Genomic DNA, 17,990 nt, shown 5'->3' on the forward strand with positions numbered 1-17,990 from the left:
GTTGTGGCAATTCAATTGCTGCCCAAACAATGTCCAGATATTCCTCTTCACTATCGAAATTGTTTATTTATTGAGTTAATCAGGGAGTATGCGGGGTGCTGGGGCGGGGTGAATGTGGTGGTGATGGTTGAGAGGATGGCTGACTCCTCATGCATGACCAATAATCCTCGAATGGAGACATAAAACAATGGCCGACGAGCATAACATAATTTCCAGCACTTAACCATGGCCAACTGCTGAACTGTTGAACCCCGTCGCCACCGCCTTTTCCACCCCCCTTTCCGCCATTTGGTGACATTTTCCACCCCCTCGAACCGAGCCACCTCCCCTTTGTCCTCTCATCCGGTTTCTGGCCTCGGTCGAAGTCCAAGCGGGTCATGCATTTTTCCGCTTCGCTTGTTTTCAAACTGATTTCAATCTGTTTCTGCTGTCTTTCGATCTTCCTTCCTTCCGACTTTTCCGACTCCAGCCCGCCCCCGCGGGACCACACCCCCTCTTTGCCGTTTTTTCTCCTTTTGTTTCATTGTTGCCGAAAAGTCGTTGTTTTTCTGCTTCTGTTGTTACTGTCGCTTGGCCTGTCGGTCATCATCATCAGCCTCATCGTTGGCATTTTGCTTTCAATTTGTGGCCAGAATTGAAAGAGAAAACAACCCTTCAAGACAACCTGCCCCCTGTCCTCTGACCTCTGACCCAGCGCCCCCCCTCTACTTTTGCTCCACAAATCGCCAAAGTTGCCACGCCTTGAGCGCTAATGAAAAGCTACTGCCAGTTGTTGTCCACGGATGGCATTTCGCTTTTTTTCGAGGTATTGCCACTTCAATGTAGAGTTGGCTAACAATAATCCATTGTTAAGGGTTTTAGGTAGATAGTCAGTTTTAAGCAGAATTTCATTACTGTTGAACCAGATCAATTCTTCAGATCTTCTTAATCTGCACGTTATTTGATCTGAACATTTGAATTTATATAATTTAATAAATGTCTTTAAAAATATCATTCCGTATCCCGCGATCACCTCACGCATTTAGCCCATTAGTTGTTAGGTCATGTGGGCATCAAGGGCATATTGTGGCCGGACTTTTCTTCAATGGAGTCTTGCTTATTTCTTTGCTTTCTTCATCATTTGGTATTTTTTTATTCGGGTTGAACAATGAAAATTAGCAGGAGAAATAATCAAGTGCAGTTTTAATTTGCACAATGCCCCAGCTCTCCGTAGCTTTTCCAACTCTCCCCTTGGGCTTTTCCCCGCCATTTCGCCGCTTTCCCCAGTTTTTCCTATAGTTTTTTTTTTCTCATTTCCCCGCGGAACCAGCGTCATCTTCTCGTGCTGAAACAAAGGAATCGCAGAGACAAAGACCCGCCAGGACGCTTCTTTCTTTCTCTTCTTGACGCTTTTATTCCCCATTTTTTTGTACTCATATCTTTTTTTTTTTTTTAACTCCACACTGCCCCGGAATTTTCGATTCTTTTTTTTTTTGTATTTTGCTGTCTTTCTGTTTTGGGTCCAGTGCGGTCACAAATAATTGGCCCGATGCCGCTTTGACGTTTAAATTTTATTGAATGGCAGCTGCAATTGGCAGTTGGCAGTTTGCTGGCCGAGAGTTTCCAGTTGAGTTCTAAGCTCGCTTAATTGTTCCCAATGGTTGGAACAATGGCATGGCAACAATGGCTGCCGGAAGTGGGCGCTTGTGCGGAGGTGCGGGGGCGTGGCTATGAAGCCTGCATAATTCTTTTACGCCTCATCGATGGGAGAAGAGAATAATGGTGAAGGGGTGAGGTTAGAGTGTGCAGAGAAATGAAAGAGCCCTGAAAAACTTGGCTAATAAATGATCCCGGCCAGACATAATAATTTTCCCAACTCCCCATTAGCCTGCAAATGTGTGTGTATGTGTGAGCCATACTATGTATGGGATCCATACACACACACACTAACATACAAACACACATGTGCATTATTCACGCCTCATTTGGCCTTTGCCTTGGGCTTTGGGGCTAATTTGCCTTTAAAAGTGCGACAGCATTTTACGCTTAATTTGGCATTGATAACATTTCGCCCAAGACACCTGTTGTATACGTGTGTGTGTCTCTGTCGATTTGTGTGGGTTTTCAGGCATTAGTATGCGTGTGTGTGACCCTAAAAGCGGCCTACACATTTTTCAACTCACAGTCAAGCTCACAAAAGCACTTCAGCTGGAAAAAAACAGCAGCAACAATCATAACAATAATCATAACAAAATGTGAGAGACAGTCTGAAGTGGCTCCCCTGTACAGTAACCCCTCGTCGTTTAACGACCCTAAACAAGTCCGTCGTAATAGTACAGTGGAACTGAGCCACGCGAAAATTGTTTAAATTCTTAGCTGAGTTGGTCGTAGATATCTAAGAAAATGAGAACGGATATACGTATCTTTTAAAGTGTGTATAGTTATTTTTCTTTAGCTAAAATTATATCGCACATGACACATTTTGAGTCTTATTAGCATAATTAAATTTGCTTAATGGTGAAGCTAAACTTTTTTAAATATATTACTCAGCTTTTCGTCCCAATGTGCATAGAATAAGGAATCTGGCATGCTGACATTGATACCTCGCCGGTGCGTGCTGCTAAAATTTTATGATGTGGGCCAGGCGCACTTACCAGGCACCCAAAGCCCCCCCGGATTTTCCACTCCCCCCTCGCGAAGCTTTCCGCTGGGAAATGGGCCGCCCAGGTGACGGCAAATTGATGCTGTTATTGTCAACGGGCGACGTCGTCTCCTTGGTCCTTCGTCCTTAGAGGGCGGAAAAGTGCCGAAATGCCAAACGCTGTCAACTGTCATTTGGGGGCCTCCCTCATCGACGCCCCTTACGGAATTTCGGAATTTCCACATTTCCACTGTGTCATGTCAGGCGGCCATAATCATTGACATTCATACATAATGGACTCATTGATATTCGCTGGCAACAACAAAAGGTCAAGTGGCTTTACCCCGCCCCGCCGCGCACCATCGCCACACTCCAATTCTCCGCCCAAAACTGCGACTTTATTGTTGTTCTCTCGTTGGGGTCATAACGGTAATTGCCAACAAAACGAGTGATTAACCTGACAATACGCTCGCACGCACACATGGCGGTCCATCTGCACCACCGGCCACGCCCACCGCCCGTTGGCCCTTTGACCTTGCCCATGGGCAGCCCGCCCCTCTCAGTTTTCCAACCCAAATGCACTTGCATCCCAAGTGTGTGTGTGTGTGTGTGTGTGTGTGAGTGGGAATGTGTGTGGGAATGTGTGACTTTGACACGGCACACATGCACAATGGCACCCAACGGGAAAAGCGGTGGGAAAAGCTATGCAGAGCGGGAAAGCTAGAGAGGAAAAGTGCTGGCAGGTCAAACACGAGTGCCAAGCCAAACCAAGTCAACTCAAGGGGACAAATTTCAGCGTATGTGGCTGGTCATGGAGTAAGCATTTAAACCGACCATTAAATAATGCTGCCGCCCATAAAAATATCCCCACAAAGCGAGCTGGAAAAACCGCAGACTAACCGGAAAAATTAGTGCGGCAAGCTAAGAACATTAAAGTGAAGTAAAAATTACACTTTACTATCAAGTGTGTTCGCTTAAATGGTACTTCACGAACATTTTTCACGATACATTTATCTATGTTTTCCTCGAGAAAACAAATAATTTTAAATTTTCACTAAAATGTTGCTTAATCAATTCCCAGAGGGAAAACAACACAAAAAATTTAAAACTTCATGCCATTTATGGTGGATGTAAAAAATGCATGCTCTCGTGTTTTGTTTTTTGCAGCTGAATTTGAATTGAAATTTGAATTTTGTATTTCTGCAATTTTATCTTAACCTTATTGCTCTATCCTCTGCTGGCTGGTTTTCATTTGCAGCCCAATTACGATTTGTTAGGGCCATCATTTATGCAGCATTATGCTGCATTATTAACCGATTGAATTATTAAGTGAGCACTGCTGCAGCCGGCCATCAGGCGGGCCATTAATTATTCGTGGTGTGTGGAAACAAAAACGATTTGCCCCTTAATTGCCGGCTGAGTTTCACTCGCTTTTCCTCACCTGTCGACGCTCCCCCCCTTCTACAACCCTTAAATTTCGCTGCTGTTTTCCCTGCTTCTTTTCTTCCTGCGCTCCATTTCAAATGTCCGTGAGGCGAGCAAGCAAATCACTCAAAGGGGATCAGCAAAGGCTCGCTTTGATTTCCAGACCCAACAAATTATTGAGCAGACAGCCGGAGGGATGGAGGTCTTGGAGGGGCGGAAAAGCTTGGAAAATTCGGAAAAAGGGCGAAGAAAAATCAGGGGTAAGGCGTCTGAGATTGGCAGGCGATTGAAAGAAGTCGGACAAAACAAAAAAAAAAAAAAGTACAAGTAAGAAAAATAAAGTTTGCACTCTCTCCAGATTGGCCGAAAATGTGTTGAAGAAAATTCGGAAGAAAACTATTTCTAAAATATTTAAAGCGGTTAAAGGTTCAGGTTTTGTTGGCCAGCTCACCAAATTGGGTAAACATGCAGATTTTCGACAAATTTGTTGAAGATTTTATTACGTGTTTTATTTTGTGCTTTTTATGTTTTCTTACAAGTCTGTGCATAGCATGTTTAAAAAGAGCGCTAACATTTCTGTTCATATTTTATTTGTATAGACCAAATTAATTAAGTTTTTGTAGATTACTTTCGCAATTCTTGCAAAGGTAATATCGTAACATTTTCTAAGAACTTTTGCATTTCTATATGCCTCGGTAAGTTCATAGGTTGTAAAACCATCTTATCAAAGGCTTATCGTTGTGTATATCCCCATTTCCATTGGATTCTTTGAATTTAATTTTCTGCCGGTGGGCGAGCATAAACGAAGCCAAAATGCAAATGAAATTCTATTTAATTTGGGCTACCTAATTCTACAGCCGTTTGACAAAAAACCCACTCGCTTTTCCCTTTTTCCTGCTTCTATCCAACACACACAACACTCGGTTGCAGGTGCAGTGGCATGCGTGACGAGAGCAGGAGTCAAAGTTTTCCTCATTTTCCAGCCCCTCAGGCGAACGTGCAACTTTGTGGCTTTTCAACGCCTTGGACCTCTAAATCTGCCGCCCATTTTCCAATTTTCCCTGTGTGTGCGTGTGTGTGAGTGTGTCTTTGAAGCAGTTAGAGGCTAAATTAAAATTACAACTTTTCGACTGCACGTTGACGATGTTGCTGCTTTGCGTGTGCCCCCAAAAAAAGACAGAAGAAAAAGGGCAAAAAAAAAGAGGAAAATAAAAGAAAACAGGCGAAAGGCTGCCTAATAAAATTGGCCCAAGTACGTTTTGTAAAAATGCCAAAAATTTGCTTGAGAAAATTTCCAACTTCCGGCACGAACGAAGTCGAGATGTTGTAGTATTTGTAGAAGTTTCCGTGTTTGTTTGGTGAGATTCGCATGCAAAACATGTGTAAAATTGAAGCATCGACTGACCGAAAAAAGGGTTGGGTGTTTTTCCTCCCAGCTTTTCCCTTGGCTTTTCCTTCGGTCGAATGTGGACGTGCCAACGTCATCGTCATTGGCCACTTTGGTCAAGTCTTTTTAGTGTTTTCTGTTATTTTTTTTTTCTGATTTTTTGCCTCCTGGCCAAGATATGCTTGGCTGGTCAAATTTAATAGCAATGCGATTTGATTTCCAAGTGTCTTCAGTGCCTCTGATTCCTGGATTTTGATTCCGATTGCGAAGGCGATTCTGCTGTAAATGCACATAAAAAGTGATGACAGGCCAGTCCCCAAACAAAACGAAATTAAATGCTAAGGCATCCCTGAACTCAAATTGCACATTGAAGATAGCAATAATATTTTTATAATTATTTTGAAATAGGGCTTATACTCGTATACCTTATAAACTTTATTTTTACCTTAAATTTTAAGCCCACATTTAATTCCCACATCGTTGAGCCAAAACTTGCAGATCCCAACCGTCTTTGTGTGAAATAAATAAGCCACAAGGTCGTGGATTTGGCCAACACACAATCACACGCCGATGGAATGGTACAAAAAATTGGCATAATTTCCTTTGGCTCGGCAACAAATCAAGAGTGTTCAAGGTGCTGTGGCTACATTAGCGCCACCTGTATGCGCTTAGATGAACTAGCAGACGCTTTCGTTTTCCTTTCTTCCGGAAAATGCGAAATGTAATTTTCAGCGGGCTGGCTGAAAAATCAGCAGACATCGATTTCTTGGGTAGCAAACCAAACGAAGTGAAACTGAAACGAAAATAAATGCCAATGGCTCATTTATCATGGCCAACACATGCACACACACACTCAGAAACACACTACTGGCTTACACACACAAGCACACATGCACACGCATACAGTTGCCCCTTTAGGCCCTTGAAAACGGTAGCATACTTTGCAGCGGTTGCCGCAGGAAAAAACCTCGGAGAAAAATGTGCCGCGCGGCTAATGAAGAATGTGTGTTCTTCGACGACGCTGCGGGAAACTTTGCACCACCAACCTGACACCACCCACTGAACCACCGACACCACCCAACCACAAAAGGGCACCCTTAACCCCTTGCCGCCCCAAAACCATTTAAGCACCCCGTCCCTGGCGTAATGATGATTTCGAAAGAATTGCAAATGTTTGGCCAACAGTTTGTGGGTCTCCCGTTGGGAGATATTCAAGGTCTCCCCTCAAAAACCCCTCTTTTTCATTCATTCCACACCCGCTGCTTATTCACATTCGTTTTTATTTTTTGTTACTGGGTGTGGGGGATGAAAGTTAACTGCATTATGAGTGGCCCCTCAAGGTGAAAGGAAAATCCGAATGCAGTGCAAAGTGAAAATTCATTCGGAAAACATTAGGTTAAATCGAAGCGATGGCATGTGTGTGTCTGTGTGTAAAATGTGATTTGAATACCCACGTAACAAGTGAATAATAATTCGAGTTTACCGTGAAAGCGGTAAAAGACTAGTCTTAGAACCCAGAAAATATCATATCATATATTTCGTGATAAATATACAATATTTTTATCGCACAAAATGCAATGTTTGAAAGCTAGAGGCAAATTCATGAGCTCTTTTGAATCCTTCGGGATTTCTTTGCCTCTATGAACACTCACTTGCAAGGCGACTCTAATGAATACAAATGAATACACCCAGCTTGGATCCTTCAGATGTGGAGCCCTCGAGAGTTGTTCTTCAATACTCTTCAGTGTCTGAATCAAAGTTGAGGATAATAAAGGATAAGTACTGGTAGAGAAGATGTCCAGGAATGGAAATAGTCTGCTGCATATCTTGTATTTAAAAGTCTAAGAAATTAATTTTTATAAAGATTGATGATAGGCGATCTAAAATAAATGAAGGTTTCTTAAAGGTTCTTGTTATGCGTACTCTTCTTAAATCAGCATTCAATTTACCAACCTATTTTGTTTTAAAATTAATTCTTGTAATCCTAACATCTTTGGTTGACAAAATCGTAGGAACTACCGATTTCAGTTACCCTGTGGAAATTTGAAGCTGCAACACGCTCACTGCCCATTTTAAATGGCAACAGCCGAAAAGTGAACAGCAATTGGCAGCAGCCACCAATTCAGGAGAGGCTTCACAAAATGGAAACAGAAGTGCTGTGAAGGGGAGGGGGAGGGGTGGAGAAGCTGGCGGAGAAAGCAGAAGAGCAGCTAGTGAAAGTAGCAATTGGGGCAACAATGGATAGTGGGGAGTGCTTGAAGTTTGTGCACCCAGTTCCACTTAGACTAATTAACTGCGCCGTCACTTGGCTGCTGCCATTCTGCCCTCCCTGTCCGTCCGTCCCGCTGTCCGCTTGTCCGTTCGTTCTTCTGTCCGTCCGTCCGTCGGAATTTCCGGCTATCAAAAGTGCACCAGGGCAAAAATGTAGCAAAAATTGTGGTTGAGCCTAGCTCTCAGTTTTCTTCCCCTGAGAATAAGGCTTACATTGGCCCTTAATAAAAAAAACAGCAAATATACTTTTTATACCTTAATTATTATTGTGATTTTTTAAAGACCTTATTTATATTAGTATTATTATTGCAGCTATTATACTTAAAAACAAAATAACTAAAAGATTGTATAAACTAAAAAAATCTTTTATATTAATGCAAATAATTTTTTTGTTAGATTTTTTCTTTTGCCAACCGAAATGAGAGCAATGGAGTTAGATGCTCTTCGCTAGAGCTAGCTGCTGCTTTCTCCTGGTACTTTCTCCCTGCTGATGCTGCGGTCATCCGGTCACTCAGCGGTGCAGCTGCAAGTGAAGCCGGAGACAGTCGAGCAACATCATTAAAAGTCCGGGAAAGTGGGAACGTTGGGAAAATGACACCAGAAATGAGCCCGCTTAACTTTTCACTGCTTGCTCTTCTGCTGGCCATTTGGCAGTGGCAATTTGAGTGCCTTTCCCACCTGCCAGAAGTTGGGGACTGGATCGTTTTTGGGGAGTAACTGCTATATCCACAGATTTGGGGCACATCTATGGATGCAGGCGCCCCCCAAGTATGCAGCACAACATTTTTAGGCAGGCAGGTAGGCAGCAGCAGCACCACCACCCACCACCACTAGCAGCAAAAGCTTCATTTTCCAGGAGATTTTCATTGTCCTTTTCCCCGTGTGGTTGTGTCTGTGTGTGTAGTTGTGTAACCCAAATGAGTAGAATGTGTAAAAGGCAACTTGACAATAATGAGTGCACCAGCAGTAACAGCAGCAGCAACAAATACTTGCCGAAGTTTAAGTGCAAGAAAGGTGGGCCAAGTCAGGAGGTCCTGGGGCGGCAGGATGCCAAGTTACTGCTCTCGAAAGCAAACAAGCAATGTCAGTCAGTTGTTCAGCTATTTTTGAGCACTGGAAAAATTAAGGCAGCAACTTAAGTACTATGGAAATTAAATAATTATGAATAAAATATACAGAATGAAAAAGCTTTGAATGTTTCCGAATATTATAGAATATTTTTGGTTTCAATTTTCATAATTTTCTATTTTTTCCACAACTGCCCACAAACATTTTCCTCTGTGACCAAAGGCAACAAATCAGTGTCAGTGGAAAATGTACGCTTTAACCTGACGGTCTTCCCTTTCTCTCTCTCTGCTCCTGTTTCTTTCTCTTTCTTTCTAGTGGCGACGGCCAAACTTTTGCTAATAGTTAAGTGCAACCTTTTTTGGCTATTCATTTTCCCTAAGCTTTTCTTTGTCTGAGGTGCGTTTTCTTTGGCCGCTGTTATATTTTATATTTTTTTTTTCGGACGTTTGTTTTGTTTATTTGAGGGCTTAGTGAATGAGAAACTCTGGCGGAGAACAGATCCCCAAAGACTAAGCCTCACCACCTGTTGCCAAATGGCAGCTCCATTCCTCCCGATTTCTCGCAGTTTCCCATGCAACTACAACTTTCCTCCATCAACACACACACACACACTTTTACAGAGGAGCCCCCGGAAAAGCCAAGCTCACAAAAAATGCAAAGCCAAAGTGACTGCGGTTCCTCGCTGCAATACTTGCTTCTCGCTCGAAAAAGTGAGGGGAAAATGGGGCTGGGAAAGTGAGGTGTAGCGGGGTAGGGTTACAAATGCACGTAACAGCTGAGTGCACGAAAAGCTGAGCCCAGCACGATTTATCTGAGTCGATTCCGTTTCTGATACTCTGTTTTTGGGTAGCTCTATGAAAACAAAATTCAATAAAAATGATACGAACTTTTCATATAATTTCTCACCTAGAAAACAATCAGAAAATCGATCATACTAGGATATTTAAGATTGTCGTAATATATTTCAATAGTATATTAAATATATTTATTTCATTAAATTACTAGTATGTTTATATCTATTGTTGAAGGTGAAAATATGTAATATGTATTTATTTATTGTATTTATTTTCTTTATTTTTTGGCAAATTATTTCGAAATTTTTATAGACATTTTAATTTAATGCTTAAGGTATTTTCAAAGTCGTTCATTGCAAAGCCAACATTTTTTCGTCGAAGTTCCTTTCGTGTTCGGTTATTGTTACTATTGCCGTTGTCGTCGCTGGTGACTTTTTGACTTTCTGGCGCGCCTATTGGCAGTTTGAGTAGTGACAAAAGCAAAAAGAGGCAAGAAAAGTGTTGAAAACAACGGGTAACGAAATGAGCTCACAAAGTTTTCGCTTTTTTCCGTAGTTTTCTGTCTTGTTTTTGTTTTTTTGACAGATGTTTTGCGTGCCATTTGTTTCCAACACACACACACACACATTCTCAAAAGGTGCAGGTGTCACTTGGAAGCGGAAAAAAAAATGAAAAAGACAAAACAGGTATTTCATGAGGCCCAGAAAAAAATCCAAAAAAATAGAGATGAATTCTGATTTGTTTTCTTTGGTGGATGCGTATTCTTTTCCAAGGTTTTGTTCTGGCTTCTGCAAAATTTTCTTAAACGGATCAAAAATCAGCGTATTTTTCACGGCAACAACTAAGCGCTGAAAACTATTTAAAGGACTCAATTTTTAAACTAAATATCTTTGCCCAACTTTTCATAATTTCTTTGAGCCATTCAGTTAGTGGTTTTACCATGAAAAACGGCCTCTATAGCGTCCGATTGATGTTTGATAATGGCCGCACCCCTCATATACCAACCCCATGGCCCCGAACACCCCAACGAAAATCCACCCCTCGCATTGTGCAAATGCACTTAAAGCGCAAATGGAAATCGACAAAGCAAAAAACAGACGAACAACGTTGACTGGCCGCATACAATTTTAGTACTGTGTACGTAATTGAAATGGCATTTACCATTAGCCTGGCGAAGGGCAATGGGAGTGGCAGCCGAGAAGGGAGGGGGTCAGAGGTAACGGGGGCGTAGCAAGGCGTGGCAGCGGACAGGATATGGACAAACGGACACGACGACCCGGACACACAAAAGCAAAAAACCGAGTCGACAAAACTTAATAAAAATCAAAGAACGAGGTGTGGCTCTGTTGTGCGAGGCCAAGTGGGAAGGGGGGCGGTGGTGGGCTGTGTCAAAAAGGGGTAGCAAGTGGGTGGCGGCGGACGGGTGGGGTTGGCAGCAAATGGAAATGGTTACTTGAGCTCCCGACAAGGCAAGCCAAACCAAACTGAACTGAACGGAACTAAAAAATGAAATCGTAGCGATAGAAATTAAAAGCCAAAGCTGGACACAAAAACAGAGGCGTGTAAGCTCAGCTGTAGGAGGGGTATTAAATGCTCGGACGGTGGTGGCGAAAAGTGGGTGGGGCAGGGTCGCCTGACGAGCGAACGACATTGATTGAAAGCTTTCACTTGCTTGCGCTTTTAAAAACGGAACCAACGTTCCATGTTCCTTCAGATCTCTCTGTGCTACACCCCCTCCACCACACCGACGATGTTTCACATTTCCTTCGACTTTTTGCTCCTGATTTCAGTGAACACGCCTTGGGCTATTTGCATATTACTATTCTACTCCTGTCCTCGTTACCTTGGTTCATAAAAATCAAATGAATTAGAAGCGGCGGGGCAGCAAAGTGCAGCGGTAGTCAGGGGGACATTTGGTACAATCAATTAAAATACAAATGAACTATTCCTTTTAAATATGCAAACAATGCCTGAAATTACAACAAACACCTGAATCATTACACATTGATCTGCATTATTTATCAATTTGCCTTTGAAATTTAAAGTATTACACACATTGTATTAAATAGTCAACACTGCGTATACGTGATATCCTTATAATCGTTTTCGGCAACGGCACGTATACTTTATATTTTGTTGAATTTATAAATTGGTTTGTATCCAAATGCGTAAAACAATTCCCCGGTAAAAATTACCAATTAAATAATTCACACGAATCATGCGGGAAATTTACACAGATACATGTTCATCATATCACTCGTCATATAATTCCGTTTTGTAAGCATATCCTTTTGGTCCAATCTGCTGTGTTGACACTTGTTTTTTGGGGCTGTTTTGTTTTTTCGGGAAAATTTGCATATGTCTCGGAAACTGGGAGTGCTAGCCGCTTGGCGGGCGGTGTGGCACATATATTATGATAGTAATAGATATAATCAAGTTGGGCAAACATCAACAAAATATTAAGTTACCCGCGGGCAGAGTTTTGCACGCTGATGTCCCGATGTCTCGATGTCCTGATATGCTCGTGTCCCTCACACATGTCGTGCTTACATTCATATATCCTTTCGCTTACAACTACAACTACAACAAATGTGCTCCTGCTCCGGACAAGAACAACAACAAAAACAATCAGCTAAAATGGCAAAAAGGCAAAAAAGCCGCGACAGCGTGACTAAAATGCGCACGTCAATCCTTTTTCCCTCTTCCCCCCCTATATTTTTACTCCACATTCCCCTCACCCATTATCCCCACCTCTTTGTCCTTTCACAATTTTTTGTTGTTATTGTTTAACATTTTGTTGTTGTTGTTGTTGTTGATTTGGGCGCGCCAGAAGTTGGCTATGTTTACGTGCTTTTTAAATAGACAAGCGACTACGACGACAGCAAACAAATAGAAAGTAGCACAAAAAAAAGGAAAGCAAAGAAAACATACGATAAAAAGGAGCCGAAAAATAGGGATATATTACATGGATCGAAGATCTTGAAACTCTTTAAACAGGTCAACCATTCTCAAAAAAAGGCATTTTTATGAGGAACTTCTGTCAAATTTAAATAGTTTCATCATTTCGACTTATCCTAAAACCAGTCATATTAAACTTCCCATCCCTAAACCTTTATAATACATTTTGAGTTAATAATATAGGTACCTATCAACAAATCAATACGGATTGGTTAGAAGAAATACATTTTAAATGGCAACTATTTAAGTTTAAGTATTTATCACTTAAACATGCCTGAAAAAGATTCCGCTGATGGGAAAGTCAAACAATATCGAGCGCAACTAAAGTGTCGCCATTAATTTCCTGCAGGAAACTCAATACAAAACACAAAGTACGAAATACGAAATGCGAAATACGAAATACGAAATTCCAAATGGGAACTCAGCATCGAAGCTGAAATTGAAAACGCCGAAACGGAAGCCCGAGGAGATGGCTGCCGACAATTAGCACGCATTGGCCATAACAATAAACGGCAAACAACAATTAGCAGCAACTATTTTTGCTTATTGGCCCTAAACTAGAGGAGGTCCTGCGTTGCGGGATGCGGGGGAATATTGGCGAGGGGTATGGTGACCCAGACGGGCCAGCAGACAGAAAGTTGTCAACGGCAACAGAAATGATAAGAAAATTTCATTTGTAATTAATACTAAAAGGCGCGACGGCGAAAACAGGGAGAGAAAATTTTAGGCGGGGCGGAAAATGGCAGGCAGCCACAAAAGCGACAACCACAAGCCGACAAACGAGCGATGAGGGGGGGATAGCGGGGGCGTTCCGACGACTATGCTGCCATGACATTGTCTACACTGAGAGAAAAGTGCGCAAAAAAAAATGAAACTAACTCAAAGTGATGTCAAGTGATAAAGTTAAGTTACAACAAATCTAATTTATAAAGGCAGTTTAAGTTAAATGCAAATAAAAAAGAGTTCTTAAAGTAAATAATCAGTTTAATAATCAATTAATAAGTCAGTTTAACTAACATGTCAACATGCGTAGAATATTATGTTTTGCTATGATTTTTGTTATTTAAACTAACTATTTCTTTCTGTGCATCCTGAACTGGCGACTTTTTGCCCTGCTCTCTCGCTTTGTCACTCGCTGTTGCTTTGTGCAGCCATAAAAATTTGTTCAACATTTTGTTGCCTTTTATGATTGCGAATGCGAGACCAAGGAGGAATGGCAGAAGGCCAAGAAGAAGCCAACGGAAGGATCAGGTGTAAAAGGGGCGGGGCGTGCAGCCAGGTGAAAATTTATAAATAGAATTCAATGAACAAACAAAACCGACGAAGGACGGGAGGAGAACTAGAAAATTGAATAGAAATTATTCGAGATGTTTTCTCTTATTATTATTTTTTTTTCGGAAAATAGCTTAAAGAAACTTGTGTGTAAAATTGAGAGAATAAGAACATCTAAAGCTTAACGGGATATTCGAGATAAGGTGATTAGGTAAACTTAGCTTTTGGGTACTTAAAAGCATGTAAGTATTAAAACAAATCTATGTGGTTCAATGGAAAACTGACGGGATATTTGTAACTATTTTTTGATAATTTTAATATAATCTCTATTTTAAGCTGTGCTGTTTAAATAAATCTTCAAGTGCTTTGCAAAACTTATAAATTGGGGGAATGGGGATTCCATGAATCGCGCAGTGAGCAACATTTAGCCAAAGCCACAATTTGTCGACAGCGGGTTAAGTCGCCCTGTTTTCCTTGAACCCCTACAGCTGCCAAAGGGTTAAGAGCCGGGTATGGGCGACTGCAATGACGCTGAGCATTTAGAAATCCATTAATTTCAATCATTGCCCATGACTTTGCATTATATTATTATTATTATTGTTATTACTCTCGTTGATGTTGCTCTTGTCGTTGCCTTTTACTTTTCGCTTTTCCCACGTCACCAATTTTCAAGGTTTTTTTTTGTCGCGACTTTTTGCACTTTTTATAAAGTATTTCAAAGGGGTGAAACAAAAAGCAGAGAACTCTGGGTTGTTTTGACCCAAAGTTTGGTTTGACGAAATAGTTACGTGGGAAAATTCACAGGAAAAGTTTAGATTTTAGCACTTATTTTTGCAATGATGTATAATTTTTTCAGTAATTTATAATAATTTTCCCAAAGACTCCCTAATAAATATACCCCATTTTACCTAATAACACACTTTGCCAACTTTCACAAGAATATCTGAAGAGGAACTTGAGTTCGTTGAGGTTTTTCGCCGTGTCTGAGGAACTCCTTGCCGGAAACTACAGTGCATTTCGCACTGCACTTTGTGGGGAAGCCGGTGGATGATGGGGTATGCGGGGTTCAGAGGGCTGGTAACGCGTTTTAATGACTCAACATTTCTTGACTTTGATTCGAGTCGCGGAAGGAAAGAATGAGTGCAGGTTGCTGGTCGAAAAGGGGTTGCTTCTGGCCAAAAGGCATTGGCCCGCTTTTGGTCGGCTGTCAAAATAACAAAGTGCTTCAGCTGCATTCCCTTCGCCAAGCCAGAAAAAAGTGAGGTAGAACAAAAAAAAAAAAGAGGGCAAAAAGGCAAAAAGTGTCGATGAATGTTAAAGTTAACAAGTGACGGAAGTGAATTTACGGGGCGAGCAAAAAGAGCAAAGCAGCCGCAAAACAAAAACGAGCCAACGAACCGGCGAACAAAAAGCGAAAACCAACTCGAACACGAAAAAATTAAAAGGCAAGTAAGCAAAAATCATTTTCACAAAGTGCAGGACACGAAGGACCTGCCAAAAAAGCTCGAAGCCAAACTGTTGATGCTCTATCATTGTAACAGCAAAACTGCACTAAAAACGAGCTCAAAAATAAAAAAATAACATTTTATTGTGAATAATTCATTGAATCAGGATTATATTCCATTTACGACAAAATTATAAATTATAAAAGCGAAATGTGGTTAGTGTTTCCTAAAATGTTTATTATAGGAATTATACTTATTTTCTGTATTCAAAACCTTAAATAACCCTTTAATATACACGATTAAGTTTTAAAATCAAAAGGTTTTAAAATCAAGTTTCAAGTATAAATACTGGGATATATAAGAATGCATTTGATATGAATGCGACTGGTGCTCCGTATATATGTCATTAAAATATAAAATCCCCTACAATATTTGTGACATTTTCGCAGCATATATATTTAAGTACATGCATGTGCGCTTTTTCGCCGAAAAACATTATAAGGTATTAAAGCTCGGTATATATTGACCCGATCAGATCTTTGACATTTTCGCGGCTTATATTCATCTACTCAAAAATCGAAATCTGATGCACTTTCCCTTGCCTTCTCTTTGCAGTTCTGATTGCTGTCAGCTGGGAGGATTGGTGGACATACGATGGCATCTCAGGTAAGCTTTTCCGCCTGATCCGGCCCGCCCCCATTTCACCGCCTTCGTTTAAGTTTCATAAATACCAACAACAAAGTAAATTTTAATCAAAGCTCAACAATAACCACGGACGGAAGCGGAAAGTAAAATTTCAGGCAACGAGCAGCACGCGTCGCTCCAGCAACAAAGTTGGTTGGGGCAAATGGTGGGAAAATTCAGGGGAGCGCGGGTATATTTTTCACCTGCTCGAGGGTCGCGGAAAAGCCAGGGCGATTGCCATTTGCTGTTGTTGCTGCTGGTGTAAAACGATTTTCTCAGCGACTGAAGCTGCACGCGTGAAATGCATGGAAAAGCGGCAAAGGAAAATGGTTTGGGAGGTTGATGGGTGGTGGGAAAACGAAAAAAGGGAAATGGTCGGTGTGTGGTGGGGTGGGGAAGGGGGAAAAGCAGAGACGAAGCCGATTTGCAGCTGTCAAATGGAAAGGCAGACAAAGTATTCAAAGAACCCAGGCAGAGAAAGAGAGCGAACTTTCCTTTTTTTCTGAGCACCATTGTCTGGCGTTGAAACGTGATAAGCAGCCGCCCAGACGAGGAAAGAGAGGGCACTAGCAGTGAGCGAAAGAGAGGGGCATATGAAGAGCAGAAGGAGATGGGAATTGGAGCTCCGAAATGGAAAACAGTTCGCCATGTGTCACTACTGGCGGCGAAATCGGGGCAAAGGTCCATGGAGATTATGTCCAGACAGGACAGCAGACAGCCGATAAGCGTTGCTCCGTCTCCCTCACTCCCAGCTCCGCCCACCGCCTCTGCCGTCGCCCTTGCTGCATTCTGCCTTCGGTGGAAGCATCTTTCTTAATCTTATTAGAGACACAACGGCGACGCCATTTGCACAAGACAAATGCATAAATAAGTTCAAGTGCTTTGAATTTTGAATTGAATTCGGCGAGCGGGAGAAAAATAAATGGATAGCGCAAGATAGATCGCAAAAAATCAAGCTTAAAGTCAAGAAAGCCGAGCAGAAAAATTTCGTGATTGAAAGAAAAAGTGATGATTTGTATGAATTGAAGAATTTAATACAGGACATGCCTTTCAAGATGCATTTTAAATATGTTGCATAGACTGTGGCCCTAGTCGATCTGTATTCAACATGAAGTTACCCATTTCTCGCCGTGTAAAAGCCTGGAAACAGGGGTATCTTGTAACACGTGTTGTCAACAAATTGCAACCGAAATCCGAGGCGAACTTTGTGTCTCTTTTGGCATAAATAAATTTACATAAGCATTGCATGCATGTCGGCTGGAGGACTTCAAATCCCTCGTCAGGGGAGCACCACTGAGTGTGGCTCCAGGGGTTGGGTAAGAGGGGCTATGGAATTGCCAAAAAAGGGGGTTGGGGGGTGGTGCTTTCGAATTGGCAAAAGGTTGCCCCGAAAAGACGGCTTAGCCTCAGCTGCAGTTGCAGCTGCAACGTGCCACTTGTTTAACGTGATTTGCACTCCCAACGAGCCAAATAAAGGCGGCCAAACGGAATCAAACGAAGCGTGCTTCATGCCACCATCTTTTGCCTTTGGCACCACCCAACCACCGAGCTATTTGGCAAAAAAAAGAGAATGCCACCCACCCACTGGGCCAACAGCACATGCATCCAGATCCCGGATCCAGTCAGCCAAGCCACTAATGTTGTTAATGGCTGCTAAAATCGTTTGGCAATTGCCTCATTGACTCGACTCCAGACCGCAATTTAATGGACTCGAGACTGCAACATCCTCCGCGGCGTTATCTGAAGTCTTCAACTTGTATCCACCGATTTTACTTATCCTTCTTGGCGCAATGCTCTGGTGATGAGCACGTGACACGAGTGAAGAGTCCTTAAATTCTCATTGTTTTAGTGGATGCTTGCGAATGGATATACAACTATTTGCTGACGAAAATACTGGCATAAAAATGATAAATATTGATCATAAGCTTATTTGGAAAGCTTTCAATAGAAAAGCCATAAATAATTAAATGAATAACTTTAATTTAGCTATACCAAATAAAAACCTAAGTCCTATAACAAACTGGAATTATTCTTCTCTAATTTAGCCGTATTTCCGCATTTTAACT

At 41.7% G+C, this 17,990-nt stretch overlaps 1 protein-coding gene across 5 annotated transcripts in view; it reads left to right on the forward strand.

The window, feature by feature from the left end:
* The window catches only part of LOC117147339 (carbonic anhydrase-related protein 10), a 55,841-nt gene that overhangs the window by 21,200 nt on the left and 16,651 nt on the right, over nt 1-17,990 (forward strand). For all 5 annotated transcript variants that reach the window (XR_004459834.1, XM_033314195.1, XM_033314194.1 and 2 more), the window contains one exon: nt 15,856-15,906. Coding sequence is in view for 4 of the 5 variants with exons in the window: in XM_033314195.1 (XP_033170086.1) it covers nt 15,856-15,906 (51 nt within the window). In the remaining variant the exon portion in view is untranslated. The remainder of the gene's footprint in view (nt 1-15,855; nt 15,907-17,990) is intronic.

The sequence above is a fragment of the Drosophila mauritiana genome, chromosome X (assembly GCF_004382145.1).
Source record: "Drosophila mauritiana strain mau12 chromosome X, ASM438214v1, whole genome shotgun sequence".
In the NCBI taxonomy this organism is placed as follows: Eukaryota; Metazoa; Arthropoda; class Insecta; order Diptera; family Drosophilidae; genus Drosophila; species Drosophila mauritiana.